This window comes from Grammomys surdaster, unplaced genomic scaffold (genome assembly GCF_004785775.1).
Source record: "Grammomys surdaster isolate TR1022 unplaced genomic scaffold, NIH_TR_1.0 144, whole genome shotgun sequence".
NCBI lineage: Eukaryota > Metazoa > Chordata > Mammalia > Rodentia > Muridae > Grammomys > Grammomys surdaster.
Window position 1 is genome coordinate 1,279,788 of NW_021604602.1, and position 17,157 is coordinate 1,296,944.

The window sequence follows — 17,157 nt, forward strand, 5'->3', positions numbered from 1 at the left end:
TGTGTGTGTATACGGGTGTGTGTATATGGGTGTGTGCGTGTGTGTGTATTGCCGGGAGCTGTACCCGGCTTGGTGGGGGGAGAAGGTGATCTTCTTTCTTTTCCTCTGGTCGGTCGGTTCTTCTTGAGGCAGCCAAGGGGGACAGGAATTGGAAGAGCGTCGGCGAGGGTAAGACTTGGTCTTACGAGATTTGGGGTAATATCTTATGAGATATTTAGGGTTGCTGTTTAATAAAATCTTTCTTATCTACATTACTAAAGTTTACTTACTAGGCTACTGTAGCTGACCTGCTATCTGTTTGATCCTCTGAGGCCAGAAACTGCAGTTTCTGGCCACTAACACCTCCGCCCAGGGACAGCAGAGAATTAAGAAATGCCTTTGATCTGTCTCTGTAGGTGCTGCCAGGCTCTAACTTAGGTCTGTTGGTTTGAGGTCGCAGGAAGAAAAGACACTTAAAGAACTTATTTTAGTTTATTGCTAGTTTCCTATCTAAGGGGGAAAATGGGAAGGTCCTAAGTGGAAAAAGGAAAAAATTCTAACAAAGGAAAAATTCTAAGTAGAGAGATTCTAAGCAGGGAAGAAGGGAAAAGAAGAGAGAGAGAGAGAGAGAGAGAGAGAGGGAGAGGGAGAGGGAGAAGGAGAGAGGTGAAGTGAAGTGAGGAAGAGAAAGTGAGTTGCTAACGGACGTCCCTTTGTCTTATACATCATTCAGAGTACCTGATCACATGTTACAAAGTTCATCACAAGTTCACACCAAAATTCAAATCATAAATTGAAATAGAAGTTTACAATCGAGAATGTTTACATGCACATCCATTAGGAGCAACTATCTAGCTAAACATCCATCACCTGTCTAGCTCCACAGGTTCACCGAAGGTTTAAAACTATAACTAAGAAATTAGTGAAGTTTTGTATAAATAAACCTAGGCAATATTTTTTCTTCTGTCCTAGCACCTATAATAAATCATGAGTTCCCTTTTAGTGACTTTTGGTTAATTGTTTTACAACCACCTTGGAATGTGCTCTGAGCAAGAGAGAGACTATCTAAGTGCTGTTAACTGATGACACTTGGGAGACTGGCAGAGTTCTCATAGCAGTTTTGACTATCAGAAAGGGACTTAATAGCAGTCCCACTATAAAAGAGATTAATAATCATTGATATAATTTTAGGAATTCTTATAGGATCATCATTAAGAAGTCGTCTATTTGTCTATATAGCAACACTACAAGACAGTACATCTTCGTGGGTCTGCAGAGATCCGCTCCAAAGGGGAGTGCTATTGCTTAGTGATTGTTATATATATTTAATAATAATAGGAAAAGCATATTAATAGCAGGATCTTTCCTAAAATATGTCCAACATAGCCCTGCTAAATGTGGCACACTTGTTGCAGATAATAATCCGAGGCAAGCATTTCAGGATGATCAACTGCTAATTATTAGCTTGTCCTATTATGGCTTCTGACAGTGTATGTGTGTGTTTTATCCGGGAACTCAATAACCAAAGGCTGGGTTAGAAACCCTGGGCCAGCCAGGCAGTGGTGGCGCAGGCCTTTAATCCCAGCACTTGGGAGGCAGAGGCAGGTGGATTTCTGAGTTTGAGGCCAGCCTGGTCTACAGAGTGAGTTCCAGGACAGCCAGGGCTACACAGAGAAACCCTGTCTCGAAAAAACAAAAAAACAAAACAAAAACAACAACAACAAAAAAGAGACCCTGGGACAAGATTATTATTAATAATGTCTATTGACACCCACACCTAGTTTACAGCCTTTATTTAAAACTTCTAAAAATCATGAATCTGTTTTAGTTGTTTTGTTAGGTTGAGCTTTGGTTTGGTCTAAGATAGGGTCTCAGGCTGGAGAGATGGCTCAGTGGTTAAGAGCACTGAGTGCTCTTCCAGAGGTCCTGAGTTCAATTCCCAGCAACCACATGGTGGCTCACAACCATCTGTAATGGGATCTGAGGCCCTCTTCTGGTGTGTCTGAAGACAGCTACAGTGTACTCACACATATAAAATAAGTAAATCTTAAAAAAAAAAAAAAAAAAAAAAAAAGACAGGGTCTCATGTACATACAGCTCAGGGTGGCCTTGAACTCCCCGTCTAAGGATGCCCTTGAATCTCTGATGCCCTGACTGTGCCTCCCAAATGCTAGTGATGGGACCTAGGGCTTTGCCCTCTGCCGACCGAGCACCCTCCCATCACACACACACACACACACACACACACACACACACACGGTCTGGGGATTATGCTTCATTTTTCTTACCACTGGTGCAGTTGAACACACGGGGGAAGATTTTGCTGATGCAGAAAACTCATCCCAGAAGAGAGACACTCCCGAGAGCTGCAGCAGTTTATGAGCAAAGGCTGTGGGCTGATGCACATTGAAGCCTGAGGACTCGTCGGCGGTCTCGTCACAGTACACAGTTCTGAAAGGCACAACAAGAGGACACGTGTACAGACTCCTGGGGACCTACTTGCAACAACTGTTTGAAGAAGGGAAATTTCACAGCTAGTGCCCCTGTCTTATGCCTATAATAACAATGCTTGCAGCCCAGCACCAGGGAGGTTGAGGCAGGATGAGCAGGAGTCCAAGAGCTGCCTGACCTACATAAAATTCTGTCTCAAAAGTTTGTTTCATCAGGCATGGTGACACATTCCTTTAATCCCAGCACTTGAAGGCAGCTGGATATCTTCAAGTTCAAGACCAGCCTGGTCTACAAAGTGAGTTCCAGGACAGCCAGGGCTGTTACACAGGAAACTTTGAAAAAAGAAAGAAACAAACAACAACAACAAAGAAGTTTGTTTGTTTTTGAGACAGAATTATTAGGCTTGAACTCAGAGCTCACTCAGCCTCTGACTCTCAAGTGCTCGGACTAAAGGCATGTACCACCACCAGGAATTAGCTTTAATTGAGAAGAAAAGGGATTAGCGAGAATGGAAACAGTACAAGAGAGAATAACCATGTGTTACAATATAGTATGTGGACATATGAAAATTAATTCACTATTATAATGAACACTTTAAAGTCTATAACATATGTCAGTATCACTGCACTAAATATTTAAATAGGCAACATTTTCATAAAGGGAGAGACCTAAAATCTAAGAAAGACAATTTTATGGGGCTCTTAAATTTCAGGGGAAAAAATTATAACTTTCTAAGGTTAACCCAAGGGGAACAATCCCATCTCCCTCACAAAACTGAGTCCTGCTATGTAGCCCAGGCTATCTCTAACCCCCCAACACCCTCTTATCCCAGTACCAGGATTATTACAAGCATAGCCTCATGAAACTCTCTTGGTAAGTGAGACCCCATTTGTCTCCATGTCAGAACAAAGAATGACTTTGTCTTGAATTCTTGTGTTAGCAATCTCTAGTTTGATTAGATAACATGGTTCTAATTGGACGTAAATGTTTTCTTATACCACCTAAGGTAATGCAACCTAATTCCAAAGAGCTGTAACAACAGTTATTTTACTCATAGGTGTATCTTTGTTAAAGAGTGAAACCACAAAAAATCTATTTAAACCTTGGTAAAAGCCTCAAATACAATGCATCTTCAATATTAAATATGCATTTTTTTTCATTTATGTGTAAAGGTATGTGTGTCTGTGTGAGTGTATGTCACATATGTGCAGGTGCCCCCAAGGACAGAAGAGAACACTGGATCTGGAGTTACAGGCCATTGTGAACTGGTCAACATGAGCGCTGGGATCTGAACTCAGGTCCTCTGGAAGAGCAGGAAATGCTCTCAGCCAGTGAGCCATGTCTCCAGTGCCCCTGAATGTCATTTATGTGAGGAGGCCATATAACATGGCCACAGTTGAACAGTTACTACTTCAAATCAACACTGTCAGAACTCCTGTAAGAGGCAACATGTTTGACTTAAGCAAATCATCATCGGATATTTAACCTTAAAATAGTCCTCACAAAACTCTCAAAAGAAACAGCACCATTATCCGCTTTCACTAAAGCAGTACCTAAGCCAAGCACCACGAAGTCAAGTCTTTAACGTAACCAAGATGAACCTAACTACAGTGCACATGTGCAAAGCACAGAGCCTGTAAAAGAGCGTCAACACGGCAGCACTCAAGTCAACTAAGAAAACTGCTCAGGCAAGCTCCACACGGCCCTGGATATAACTACACCCTTGCTGGGGCTTACAGTTTCCATATGGGATAAGAGGATACCTCAGGGGCTGGAGATGGCTCAGCAGTTAAGAGCACTGACCACTTCCAAAGGTCCTGAGTTCAATTCCCAGCAACCTCATGGTGGCTCACAACCATCTGTAAAGGGGTCTGTTGTACTCTTCTAGTGTGTCTGAAGACAGCAACAGTGTACTCATATAAATAAAAATAAGTAAATCTTTAAAAAACAAACAAACAACAAAGGAAAAAAATTAATAAAAGATGGCTAATTTTTTAGCCCTATTACTTTAAAAAAAGAGGGGGGAATACCTCAAACAGCATGCTGTACTCTGAAATTATGCAATACATTCATTTAGCATCACCTCAGCCTCCAGCGTCCTCAAGTGTAATGTCAGAGTCAGAGTGAGGTCATGAGTTTTCAGACATAAAATCATCTTACCTGTCTACTCGGATTTCAAGTGCAGCTCCAGTTTTGGAATTTTCTGGCACATGTTCAATTCTTAAAACAGTATCTATAAAAGTGACTTTCACTCTTCTTAGTACTAGAGCAAACAAGCAAGTATCAATGGAAAACCATGTGTACACCAAGTAAGACCCCACCCCAGCCCACCCCAGCCCACCCCAGCCCTCCCCAGCCCTCCCTCCCCATCACTGCTGGGTGCCATCACTCTAGGCAAGGGCTGATCACTGCAACTTCCCCACCTACTCTCAGGAAAGACATCACTGCTAGTCTGATAACAAAATAAAAAGCGCAGATTTGTTTCCCTTTAAGCACCTTAAGCACTGGAGCCTGTACTATGGAAAACACACTGTGGTCATAAGCACATCCCCAAGTTCCCTCACAGCAGACCCTCGGGACAAGTTTCATCAGAGCAGACCCGAGGGACAAGGCTGATCTCTAGCCTGGTCCTCCCCAGAGACAATAAACTAAACGAGGAGAGCCCAGGAACCACAGAACAACTGAACTGAATGGAGTGTTTAAAACAGCCTGGTTCTCAAGTGAAAGAAGTAATTCTTTTTAAAAACTATTTCTTTATTTCATGTGTATTGGTGTTTTCCTGCGTGTATGTCTGTGTGACAGTGTCAGAGCCTCTGACACTGGAGTTACAGGCAGTTATAATATGCCATGTGGGTGCTGGAGGAACAGTCAATGTTCTTGACCACTGAGCCATCTCTCCAGCCCCAGAGAACAGTAATTCTTTTAAAACTCCCTACAACAGAATGGGTCTGAGGCCCCAGAGCACCACATAAAACCTGGGCTGTGGAGATGCTCATAGTGCAAACCTGTTTCGATGGTTTCCGCAAACTTCTCCAGTCCTTCAAAAGGCTGGGATGCTTCTCCTTGCTCATCTGTCAGCTTCTGGCTAAGACACTCCTTTGCCAACTGCATACTGCTGGTCATGAAGCTTGACCAGTACATAGGCTCAGACCCAGTGGCTACAGAAAGTGCAAATAAACCAAATAAGCTCTCAAAGGTCTTTTTTCTTAAAATACTATATTTATGGTAGATTTTCAACATTCTGATGATACCTGTAAGAATGTTCTAGAAATTACACAGGACATTAAGTATCACACATATTCTTATTTCAGATTTTATTGTTATCAAATTTTAATTTTTATTCACTCAACAAAAACTTAGTATGTGTATTTACTGAGCTGTATCATGCTCAGCACCACAGAGCAAGAGCCGACAACCATCCTGGGTAAAGGGTCAGGCAGTGGATAGTTACTTGGCTTTGTGAGCTGTGTGTTGTCACACTTGCCCAGCTCTTTCTCAGAGTGCTCAAGCAGCTATAGACAGGAACCCGAACTGCATGGCTGTGTTTCAGTAAGATCTGACTAACGAAAGCAGGTGGCAGACTCACATGGCCTGCCAGCTGAGGTTTGCTAAGCATCTATAAAGATGGGAAAGTCAGCTATAAGTATCCACTTAAGACAGTTTATCTGCATTAGGAGAGGTAAGAGATGGCGGACAAGAATGAGTATGGAGGTGTCACCAAGAAACTCTGTAGACTGAAGAAAGCCTACTCTTCCATCTACAGGAGGAAAGAGTCCAGCAGAAGGACTAGGTGACAGTAGCTACAGAATCAGTGTAAACACAGGTGAAACCAAAGTGTCCTCGGAGGGAATGGACAAAAGAACCCTTCCCAGACCTTGCCTGCTGAGGAAATCCGTACCTTCTGACATTGCTCAAAACAAACTGACACATTACTGCAACTGCTGCCTTCCAAAATGGAACTTAAACGCCTTTTTAATGGGCTAATTTAAAGGGGGAAATACTTCAAGACTCAACTTTCCAAAGGGAGATGTATTTGCCCACCATGGTTGAAAGATAGAATCAGAGCCAGGACTGGTGGCACAGGTCTTTAATCCCAGATCTAAGCAGGCAGAGGCAGGAGGACCTCTGTGAGTACAAGGCCAGCCTGGTTACATAGTGAGCTCCAGGACAGCCAGGGGGTCCTGACTCAGAATAATAGTAATAATAACAATAATAACAATAAAGATAAATGATGGTCATACGACAGAAGGTCAGGTCATCTTGCTGGTGTTTGGAGGTGTTTGTTTTGTTTGAGGTAGGATCTTACTATGGATTCAGGCTGGCTTCAAATCTGCAATCATTCTGCCTCAGCCTCTCGAGAGCAGGGATCAGAAATCTGTGTTACCACACCTGGCTAGACACAACGTGCTTATAAATTAAATTATCAGGAAGCTAGGATGATAGTCCCATCCATAAAGTTCTTGCTTTTAAAGCATGAGGACCTCAGTTCAAGCCCAAATCTGGTCATAAAAAAGTCTAATATAGTGATCGTAGCACCGAGGGACAGGGACAAGCAGATCCCCAGGACCCTCTGGCCAGCTAGCCAGCCTAACTGAGAACAGACTATATCAACCCTGTCTCAAGAACATAAGGTCAACAGAGTATTAGGAACAATACCAGAGGATGTTCTCTGGCTTCAACGTTCATGTGCGCGTGCAGACACACACACACACATGCACGCACACACACACACACACAGAGCAGAGTTTTCCAGGTGGTAGAAAACTGCTACAATTCCAACACTCAAGAGGGTGATAAGGCAGGGAGATCATGGTTTCAAGTCCAGCCTGAGCTACAGAGTGAGTTCTAGTTCAGCCTGGGCTGCACCATGAGACTGCCTCAAAATAAATACATCATTAAAATAAATCACTATAGTTCTATGAACTATAGAGTTAAGAAGCTATACTACTCTGACAGACGACCTGAGCTCTGTTCCCAGCAGCTACATCAGGCAGCTCACAACTGCTTCTAACTAACTCTAGTTCCAGGGGGATCTGATGCTTCTGACCTCCACAGAGGTCATGTGCACACAGACCCAAGCCCCTCCCTACATGCACATAATTGAAAATAACAAAAAATTTCTATTTTGATTTTTAAAAAAAACAACTAATAACTCTTATGCCCTTCCAACATTTCTCCGTGAATCTGTGAACAGTCTTTCTCATTTGGGAACACAATATTTTGAATCTTTAAAAGAGAAGTCACTTCAGATAACTAGAAATAAATAACCACGTGTCATCTATACATTAGTGCTCTGGGGCATGACTAAGGAGAGAAACCGTTCTATAGGTATACTCACATACATCCTATGGTGCTAAATCCTCATAGTCTATCAACTGAAAGGTCTCACAGACCCAGTTCAAAGTCGCCAATCCAGTGCTCACTTGCTTACAGCTGGGTTGCCGGGCGCCTGGAAACACCTACCTACTCGAGGTCGAGGCCGGAAGACCATCTCCAGTCCTCTCACTTCCAGTGCACAGTTGTCCTGCAGCAAGGAGCCCCATGGGACTGACAGGGAAATGGACTGAATAAATCCTTCCGTGACTTCTAACGGTGCGTCTGCTGACTCCAGGATTTCATTGAGGCACTAGAGAGAGAAAACCAAGTTCATTTTGAAATCAGACAAATAGAAACACAGAATGCCAACTTTTTCAGTGGTGTGAGGATACCCACAGAGGTGCTGAGCACTGAAAATGTTAAGACATTAATGGGCTGAAGAAAAAGGCTCGGTGGCTAAAAGCACTGGCTGCCATTCCACAGGACCCTGGGTTTGATTCCTAGCGCCTACCTGACGGCTCACAACCCTCTGTAACCCTCTTCTGACCTCCAGGACCAGGCATGTGGGTGCATGGGCTCACAAACAGGTGAAATGCCTGTGCTCGTCGGTTTCTTAGTGTTATTAAAAACAGCTGAGCTACGCAGCGTCATGGACTGAACAACTACTGGATTCTTGGACTTTCCGTTAGTAGACAGCCATTGATGGACTAAGTGGGCCACAGCCTGTAAGCCACTCTGGTAAATCCCTTTCCATACACAAACAGAGTCATTCTACCAGTTCTTGACCTCTAGAGAACCCTGACTAAAAAAAAGCTTTCCTCAGGTCTGTCTGAACCCTAAAGACTTTCAAGGGATTAAGAAGCAACGACAATATTTTTGTTTTGTTTTCTAAGATAGGGTTTCTCTGTGTAGCCTTGGCTGTCCTGGAACTAGCTCTGTAGACCAGGCTGGTCTTGAACTCAAAGTTCCACTTGCCTCTGACCCCTGAGTGCTGGGATTAAAGCTGTGTGCCAACACAACCAGCAACAAGAATGATTTTCTTATTAAATTTTTAAAGGAGTAAGTTTACATTTATTTATTATTATTATTTCTTGGGGGGGGTGATATGCTCATAGTGTTTGTGCTATGTTCCCACTGTTCTACACACAGATGGATGTGCCCATTGTGAGTGTGTGTAGTACAGAGGTCAATGTCAGGTGTCCCCATCGTCCTCAGTCACTTTCCACAGTTCGACAAGGTCTCTCACAGGATGTAGACTTCAGTGATTGTGCTGGACTATCTGGCCTGGCGGCTCTAGGAACACACTTGTCTGCAGCTCCACAGGGATGTCATGGTACCCAGCTTCCCACGAGGTGCTGAATATCCAACCTCAGGCCCTCATGCACTCAGGGCAAGCTCTTTACCAACAGAGCTATCTTCCCAGACCTCAACTTTCTAAATTCTCATCTCATCTAGCCCCTAGAATTGCACTACTTTTTCACATTCTAATTTCCCGTGGCTTCTGTGACATGTTGCTCATATAACTGTCACCATCTGCCTTTGCTTCTCCACCCTTCACACTGCAGCCATTCTGGGCAGCTGTGTTACTTAGTCACCACTCACACTCCATCCTCGAATCCCACTGTTGCTGCAGTCCAACTGCGGAGAGCACCCTGGAAGCTCAGGACAATCCAACATTCTCACTCAGCCTCAGCCCTCTCCTCCTCTCCTTCCCTTCTACTGGGCTGACGAAAAGGAACCCAAGGGTCAGGAGGTAAATAAAGCCTGACAATCTGAGTTTGGTCCCTGGGACAAGTAGAAATCTCACTGCCACAAACTGTACTTTGATCTCTGTATGCGTGCCACAGCACACTCATGTACACAGACACATGCACACACGTATCCACGCCCTCATGCACATACACAAATGAATAAGTGAGACTATAAATAAATGTAGTGAGATTGTTAGAGGGATTGTCATTTTGGATCAGGGATTTTAAATCATTATAAACAGGCCCAAACCTATCTTTATTAGTCAAAAGAGAAACCATTACAATCAACTTATTTTCTTTTTCCAGTAAGAAATGTTTATTCCTATAGCATAAAAAAATCTGTGCTTTGAAGGACTGGCTAGATGGCTCAGCACATTAATGCACTTGCCACCAAGTCTCAGGAGTGAGCTTGATTTCTGGGAACCCATTTGGTAGAAGGAGAGAGATGACTTGTCTTCTGACCTCCACATGTGTGACATGATATGCAAAAGCCACATATATACACAAATAGATACTGTTTTAGTCCGTGACTCAGGATTTAAGGGATTCTTGGAGAGTATCACCTGAATCCTACTAGTTGTAGACGCATTCTCTCTGGGGTTTGTTGCTGAAAAAACCTTGAAGTGGTCATCAGTTGATGTGAGAGGTCCGGTGAGGCTGGTAGATAAGGAACATGCCAGAGCCCAGTGCGCTCACCTTTTGGAACACTGGTTTTGTACAATGTGCGAGTGGCTATTACCACAGAGGGCCGGGTCCTTCCTGTTGACCAATGCCAGCTGTAGGCACTGCAGCTTTGGGTGCATCTCATGGGTCTGCTGAGCACATATCTCAGATGTGTTTTGTCAGGACTCAGAAAGCCCAGACACCAGTGACCATGGTATTTTTGGGTGCAAGTTTGGCTTTGGGGAGTGCACTAGAGCATCTTCTCACTGGTTGTCACATACAACTCATTTTCATAGCACAACACAGGCGGACGGAGAAATGGTACACTGCTGTGCACAACAGGGGAGGACCCCAGTGCTGGGCACCATCACAGTACAAAACGGGGCTCTCAGTCCGCTCATGACACCACCTCGTGACCTTTTCACCTTTCCCATTTGTTCCAAATGCTGAATGGCCACTGACTGGTCCACACTAACTATTCACACCGTCTGTAGAAAGCCAGCTACTGAGCTCCTCATCTTCAAGGCTGTCTCACGTGTACCACATCTTGAGCCAATACCACACTGTTTTCACTATCGGTTCCCAGGCCTTGACACTTCAAGCTATTGCGGCTTTACAAGGGCTTTGACCGCAGATAAAAAGTGAATTGGGTTTGGTTTTTGCCTAGCATCATCACCACAGCATAAAATAAGCAGCCACATAAAGAGTAAGAAACTAAAGCAAGGTGTGGCACCACATGCCTTAATCCCTGCACTTGGAGACAGCGGGTAGACATCTGTGAGTTCAAGGTCGGCCTGATTTACATAATGAGTTCCAGGCCAGGCAGAGTATATAGAGACACCCTGTCTCAAAACAAAAACAAAAACAAAAAAAACCTACAATTACTTTTACAACAAGCAGACAGCAGATATAGCCTTTTCTATTTCACTGCTGCTAATAACTGTCCTGTAAGATTTCCCTCTTCTATGTTTTACATTTTCTATGTTAAAAATCACTTTAAGTCTTGATATTCATAGTCATTTTAAAAGAATGGCTTTAGATGCTGTGGTGGTTTGAACAGGCATGGTCCCTATAGACTCATGTGTTTGAACACTTGGCCATAAGGAGCAGCACCCTTAGGAGATGTGGCCTTGTTAAGGGAAGTATGTCACAATGGAAGTGGGGCTTTGAGGTCATTTATGCTCAAGCTCCATCCAGTGTAGTAGTCTCCCCCTGGCTGCCTAAGAACAAGGTGTAGATCAAGATGTAGAACCCTCTGCTTCTTCAGCACCACGGCTGCCTGGATGCTGCCATGCTTCCTGCCATGATGATAATGGACTGACCCTCTGAAACTGTAAGCCGGCCAATTAAATGTTGTCCTTTATAAAAATTGCCATAGTCATGGTGTCTCTTCACAGCAATAAAAACCCTAACTTAGATAGATTCCTGACACTAAAAATGAAGTCCCCCATATAAAATAGAAAAAGTAAGCTTAGAAATGATTGTTTATATAGTATTTCCATAATTTAAATTTAAAATCTGGCTGCCCTATTTCTGTCTGCAGACAACTGAGTTTAAGGATGATTGCTTCACATTCCCTGACTTTTTCCACTGAGAATACGAGTTTTGTTGTTTATATGAACAATTAAAATACATCAAAGCATTTTCAAGTATACTCAGGTATCTGTCAACATCCATAAAACATGTAAGAAACTGGATTTGGTGGAGCTCTTTTCTATGTATACACAAATTTACCCAAAATTTTTGTGGCTACGTTAACATCTAAATACAGTGGTTTGAAGGCTGCATTACAGTATCAAAGGGTAGTATCAAAAGAAAAGAGTTCTGAACTATATAGTCAATAGTTTGAGAATTTACACTGGGCCCACTAAGCTACAGTACACTTTCTCTGCACATGAGATTTATAAATACACTTTTCTGTACTCGGCAAAAATCCTGTATACATTGAATGATAAACTCCAAAACTCTCTCCTATGAGAATTCTAAACTTATTACACAAGTAAGAGAAAATTCTCAAACTGATCAGTCAAACTGACTCAGACAATTTCTCTTCACTCCGCCTTAGGCGTGTTCCCATGAGACTTAATGGCTGAGAGGTGACCGTGCAGTCACTGGAGTGACTATCCCGCAAGTGGACCTGCCTTCCTGCAGCACTCTGAAGACATTCTCTCCTGTTCAGGGCCAGTCTGTCTTCAGTTCTCTCCAATGAGTTTCATGCAGATAGTCAGAGAAAACAAAGTCACACTCTAGTACACACTCTAGCACTGGGGAAATAATTGTAGATTAGTGCTTCTTGAACTGAAGTCAGTTTTCATTACAAGCACACATACAACTATAAAATATAAGTACCAAAGTAATAAAAAATTATTAAAGTGAAATTAGAAGGCTCCAGGGTAATAATTCATTGCTATCCATCTTCCTAACAAAGAAGTTCTCATGAGAAAGGGTCACTATGCACTTCACTATCATACCATCCAGCCCTCGCCAGTCTCGCAGGCCACGCTACCTCCATTTACAAACTAAAACAGACACATAAAGGCTCCTGCCCCAAACATTGGACTTGAGTTGGAGCCCCTAAACATACAAGGGAGAAGAAGAGAACCAACTGCAAGCTGTCCTCTAATCTCCACAGGCATGCTATGACATGTTCTTGCATATGTGTGTGCGCACTTAAAGGGAAAAAAAAACTTTTTAAACTTCCCTCATTCTGTAAGTAATGAATTAAAATCAATTCCTAGTCTTCAGGAGTCGAAAAGGAGTCCCGAAGTGTCCCTCACCGGACAGAACCCCTTTTCCTTTTTTGCCCACTTCTAGGAAACAGCTCATAAAACTGCAAGGCGGCCATTCCTACTGACGCACCATTCCAAACCCTTCTCTCTGTCTCAACTGCACTTCAAGTCTGTGTGGGTCTGTCATCTCAGAAGTGTATCTGTCCAAAAGAACAACAGGTAACTAACTCACAGGCATATGCGGACACACTCAGACATTCTGTAGCAAATGTTTCTCCTTCAGATTTAAATATGTCCTAGTACTCAATAGGCACAGGGACACTCAACTACTTTCAGGCCATATCCCATGCTGGCACAGAGACCAGCAGCTAAGCACCCACTTCAGCCGGTGAAAGTACTCCAGCAGACGTTATAAATAGTGGGATGGTGCTAAAGTGGCAGTAACTCCCCAGCTTCCTCGGTTCCTTATTCCCAGGTATTTGTGAGTAGGGTTTAGAGATAAGCAGCTTCCACCTATGGAAAGCAGGAGTTCTAATTGTGACAGCCTGGCAATAACTGCTTTTCAAAGGATATTTGTGCTATTTTTGGAAACATTTCTGTTGGCCCATGATTTTGTGGTTAAAACCATCTCTATTGAAAACATAGACACCAGCCGGGCGGTGGTGGCGGCGCACGCCTTTAATCCCAGCACTTGGGAGGCAGAGGCAGGTGGATTTCTGAGTTCGAGGCCAGCCTGGTCTACAGAGTGAGTTCTAGGACAGCCAGGACTATACACAGAAACCCTGTCTCAAAACAAACCAAAAAAAAAAAAAAGGAAAGAAAACATGGACACCAAAACTCCAGGGGCAGACAGAGGAGGATTTTGAGTTCAATACTGGGCTACCTTGCAAGATCCTATCCCAAAAAGTAAAAACAACAAAAAGTCTAGTCTGGAAAGTCATTAACTAACTATACAGGTTTATAAAAAATTGAAACATTGGAAAGCTCTCCCAATCTGCCTAAAAATGTTCCAAAGAATCTGAAAGAACTGAGTTTAAATGTGGTTTCACAACTGGACATAAAAGGCACACCACCTTCCGATTAGTTAACAAAATAACTGATTACATTAGTGGCCAATTCCAACCAATTCCTCTGTATAACAGAGTTAGGGACTGAGACGATGGCCTGAAAAGACAGCTCAGCTGTTAAGAGGCCTTGCTATTCTTGCAATGGATTTGAGTTCAATTCCCAACAACCCATAACAGGCAGCTCAACACCTACCTATAACTCCAGCTCCAGGGCATCTGATGTCTTCTTCCAGCTTCCATAAATACCCACACACATTCACACATGTTCATGCTCTCTCTTTCTCTCTCTCTTACACACACACACAGAGAGAGAGAGAAAGAGAGAGAGAGAGAGAGAGAGAGAGAGAGAAACGTAGTCATAATTTTGTAACTGTGATTTCTTTAAAACACACACACACAAGTATTATAAGAATTTGTTTTCCTTTTAATCCCGGGTGAAGGATATGGGCTGCTTCAGACTGTCCACAGCAGCTGACTGTGACCTGCCTCGTTCTCTAGCAGGGGTGTGATTTTTGCCAGCTGCAGACAGTTTCTGCAACAGTGTGACGTTTGGAATGCTGGGGACTTTGCAGAAAGTATATAAATGCTAGGTCCCTGAGAGGTGGGAGGGTTGTTGTTGGTTGGTTGGTCTGGGTTAAGTAGTTATGAGCAAAGAAAAAGAAATTAGATATAACCTGACAATGAAGATCAAACTTGTCCCAAGGAACTCAACGCCCCTAATCAGCAGGAAGTAGTCTCACAATAATGTCATCCCCTTTCTGACTCCTGACTGTTTTCAGGGAACTCTTTCCTTTCCTCTCTTTCCTTTTTTCTCTCTTATCTAGTGTTCGGGGGCTGAAAGGGTAGAGAAAGAACTCACAAAGTAACAAAAATCAAGCTACAGAAAAATAATTTTTTAAATAATTAAAATGTTAGAAATGTCATTCACTTAAGTCCCCTTTAGCATGGATGAATCTCTATAAGTGTCTTTTTTTTTTCCTTTCAGTCCTGAAAGTCATTAAAATCAAGTATCCAAAGTAACTGAGTTGGGAAGCTGAACTGTGTACAGTCGCATTCATTTTTCCCACTCTGACTTACCCGCGTCATCAATAAGCACAGTAAAGTAAATCACCATGCTTTTGGAAGCTTTGGTATCACTTTGGCTGACAGTGCTCTTAAGGAAAAGAAAACAATCTTCCAGTTAAGCCTATCCACAAATTATGTTACCAGGGGCCTTGTAGTCAAGTCATGAACCTCAGATAGCCTATTTCTGATTTCCTGTAAGGATGAATTAAAAACTACACAAATGAAAAGGCCTGGAATAACACCTAATCAAACCGATGCTCTAAGTCCCTGAGTGCTTTTTCAAGTATGCCCTTACATATACTATGCTCCCTAAGAAAGCAAGCCTGGGCTTGGGGTCGGATCTGAATTCTTGTTGTAGTACTTCTAACTGTGACACAGCCATTTATAAAACAGAAATAATAGCGGCCAGCTACTAGCTTCGGTGTCTCTTGAAAGACCACTGCAGTGCACACCAAGTCACTCCTATAAGGCATCCATAAACATCCCACCCTCAAGACTCCCTAGTCAGGTTCCAGCAGTGAAGAGAGACCAGAGAAATCTACCCTGAGGGTGTCAGATCCCCTTGACCTCTTCAGCCCCCTTCTAGGCTCTGAATAAGGCAGTTTGGTCACAGAAAAGAAAAACGAAGTCCATTCAAACTGTACTAGAAAGGCTAAGGCAAGAGCTTTGTCCTGAGTTCCGGATACCCTGGGCTACACAGCAAGTACCTGGGCAGCTAGGACTACATAATATACCTGCCTCCAAAAAAAATCCCGTTTGCTGATAAGAAAGAATAGCAGCCATAGAGTAGCCTGATACAGTACTTGGCATGCATGGACTGTACTGTCCTTTCATGATTACTGAACTTGGGTTAATTACTATACCACCTGTCTTCAGGGGACTGATTGTGAAAGCCAAGACATTTTGGTGTAGGACACAAACTAGAGCTGTTTAAACTATCTTGCCTATGCTCTCTGGTTTAAGCCACCTAGTTTTGATACAATTACCTTGTGTCATACCCCTTAATACAAGTTGCCAAGGAGTTTCCATAATTTAAGCTTTTTGGAAAAGAGAAGACAGGACAAACCCAAGGCCTTTAAGTAAAATACTAGGCATTTTAACCCACCGATGCACATACACCTATACGTGGTGAACTGAATTAATCTACACGAAGCTCAGGTCAGGCAACTCACTGCCTCTAGCAGGAAAAGGTTCTTAAAAAAAAAAAAAGGCTGACGCTTTGGGTGTCTGAGCTTTTGCAACATTTGCATTTACGACCTATCACGGGAAGCAAAAAAGCAAATCTAAACAGCACTCCTGGGGCCATTCACAACTTCAAACAAGCAAAGCAGGCAAACTGGCAAAAGAGGCCTTTGCCTAACTTTCTTTCAGTGAGTGATGACAATCAAACGCAGTATAGCAGCATCCAGACCAAAATAAATAACTGGGGATTTCTGTCACCTCCTCTTCATCTTTAATTTTTTCCTAACGTCACCCAACGAGATAGGGTTTGTTGGCCTCAGAACACTGCAGACACTCACAGCCCAATAGGCGGGGTGGTCACGACCTTTCCTGGGCCTGCCTCACAGACCCCCCCCAACTAATGACTCGATTGTTCCGCGAGGTGTGTGCCTCCTTTACGTCGTTTAAGTCGGAGCACGTGATCCGGGAGCGCAAACTTGCTACACTTTACACACTTCCCTGAGCCTGGCCATACTTGGACCTACACAGTTCCCAAGGAGGAACTGAACGTCACCGATGCAGGATGACAATCACTCAGGTCTTGCCCTAGGGAGAGTAAGTTCCAACCCCTGCTTGCTGACGGCAGCTTACCCATTTGTCCAAGGGGACCTGGGCAAGAGACCCGGTGCCCTGGTACAGGTCCAGGCTCAGCTGCTCCAGGCTCAGTTTCTCCTGCAGGAAGTGGCCCAGGTACCTCTGCAGGAGGTACCGACAGGCCCTCTTCTTGATAGATTCTGAAAATGGCCAAGGCATGGTGAGTGCTGGCGGCTGGGGGGTGCCGGGGCTGCACGCGGAGGCGACTCGGGGATCCGACCTGGGCTCCAGGCAGCGGCAGCACCTCAGGGTCCGGCCGGCGTCCCCAAGCCGCGGTGGGGGTCTAGGTTCGCGGTGGCCGCTGCATGTCGGTTCGGCGCC

At 43.7% G+C, this 17,157-nt stretch overlaps 1 protein-coding gene across 2 annotated transcripts in view; it reads right to left on the reverse strand.

Annotated features, from left to right (window-relative positions):
• Positions 1-16,995, reverse strand: part of Atg2b (autophagy related 2B) — a 68,375-nt gene extending 51,380 nt beyond the window's left edge. The window contains exons 1-5 of one of the 2 annotated variants that reach the window (XM_028764474.1): positions 16,834-16,995; positions 7,894-8,056; positions 5,436-5,588; positions 4,591-4,693; positions 2,268-2,430 (exon numbers count right to left, since the gene is read on the reverse strand). In XM_028764474.1, coding sequence (XP_028620307.1) covers positions 2,268-2,430; positions 4,591-4,693; positions 5,436-5,588; positions 7,894-8,056; positions 16,834-16,995 — 744 coding nt within the window. Of the gene's footprint in view, positions 1-2,267; positions 2,431-4,590; positions 4,694-5,435; positions 5,589-7,893; positions 8,057-16,833 lie in introns of those variants that run through there. The other variant, XM_028764475.1, reaches the window with a different exon arrangement.
• Positions 16,996-17,157: the final 162 nt, after the last annotated feature.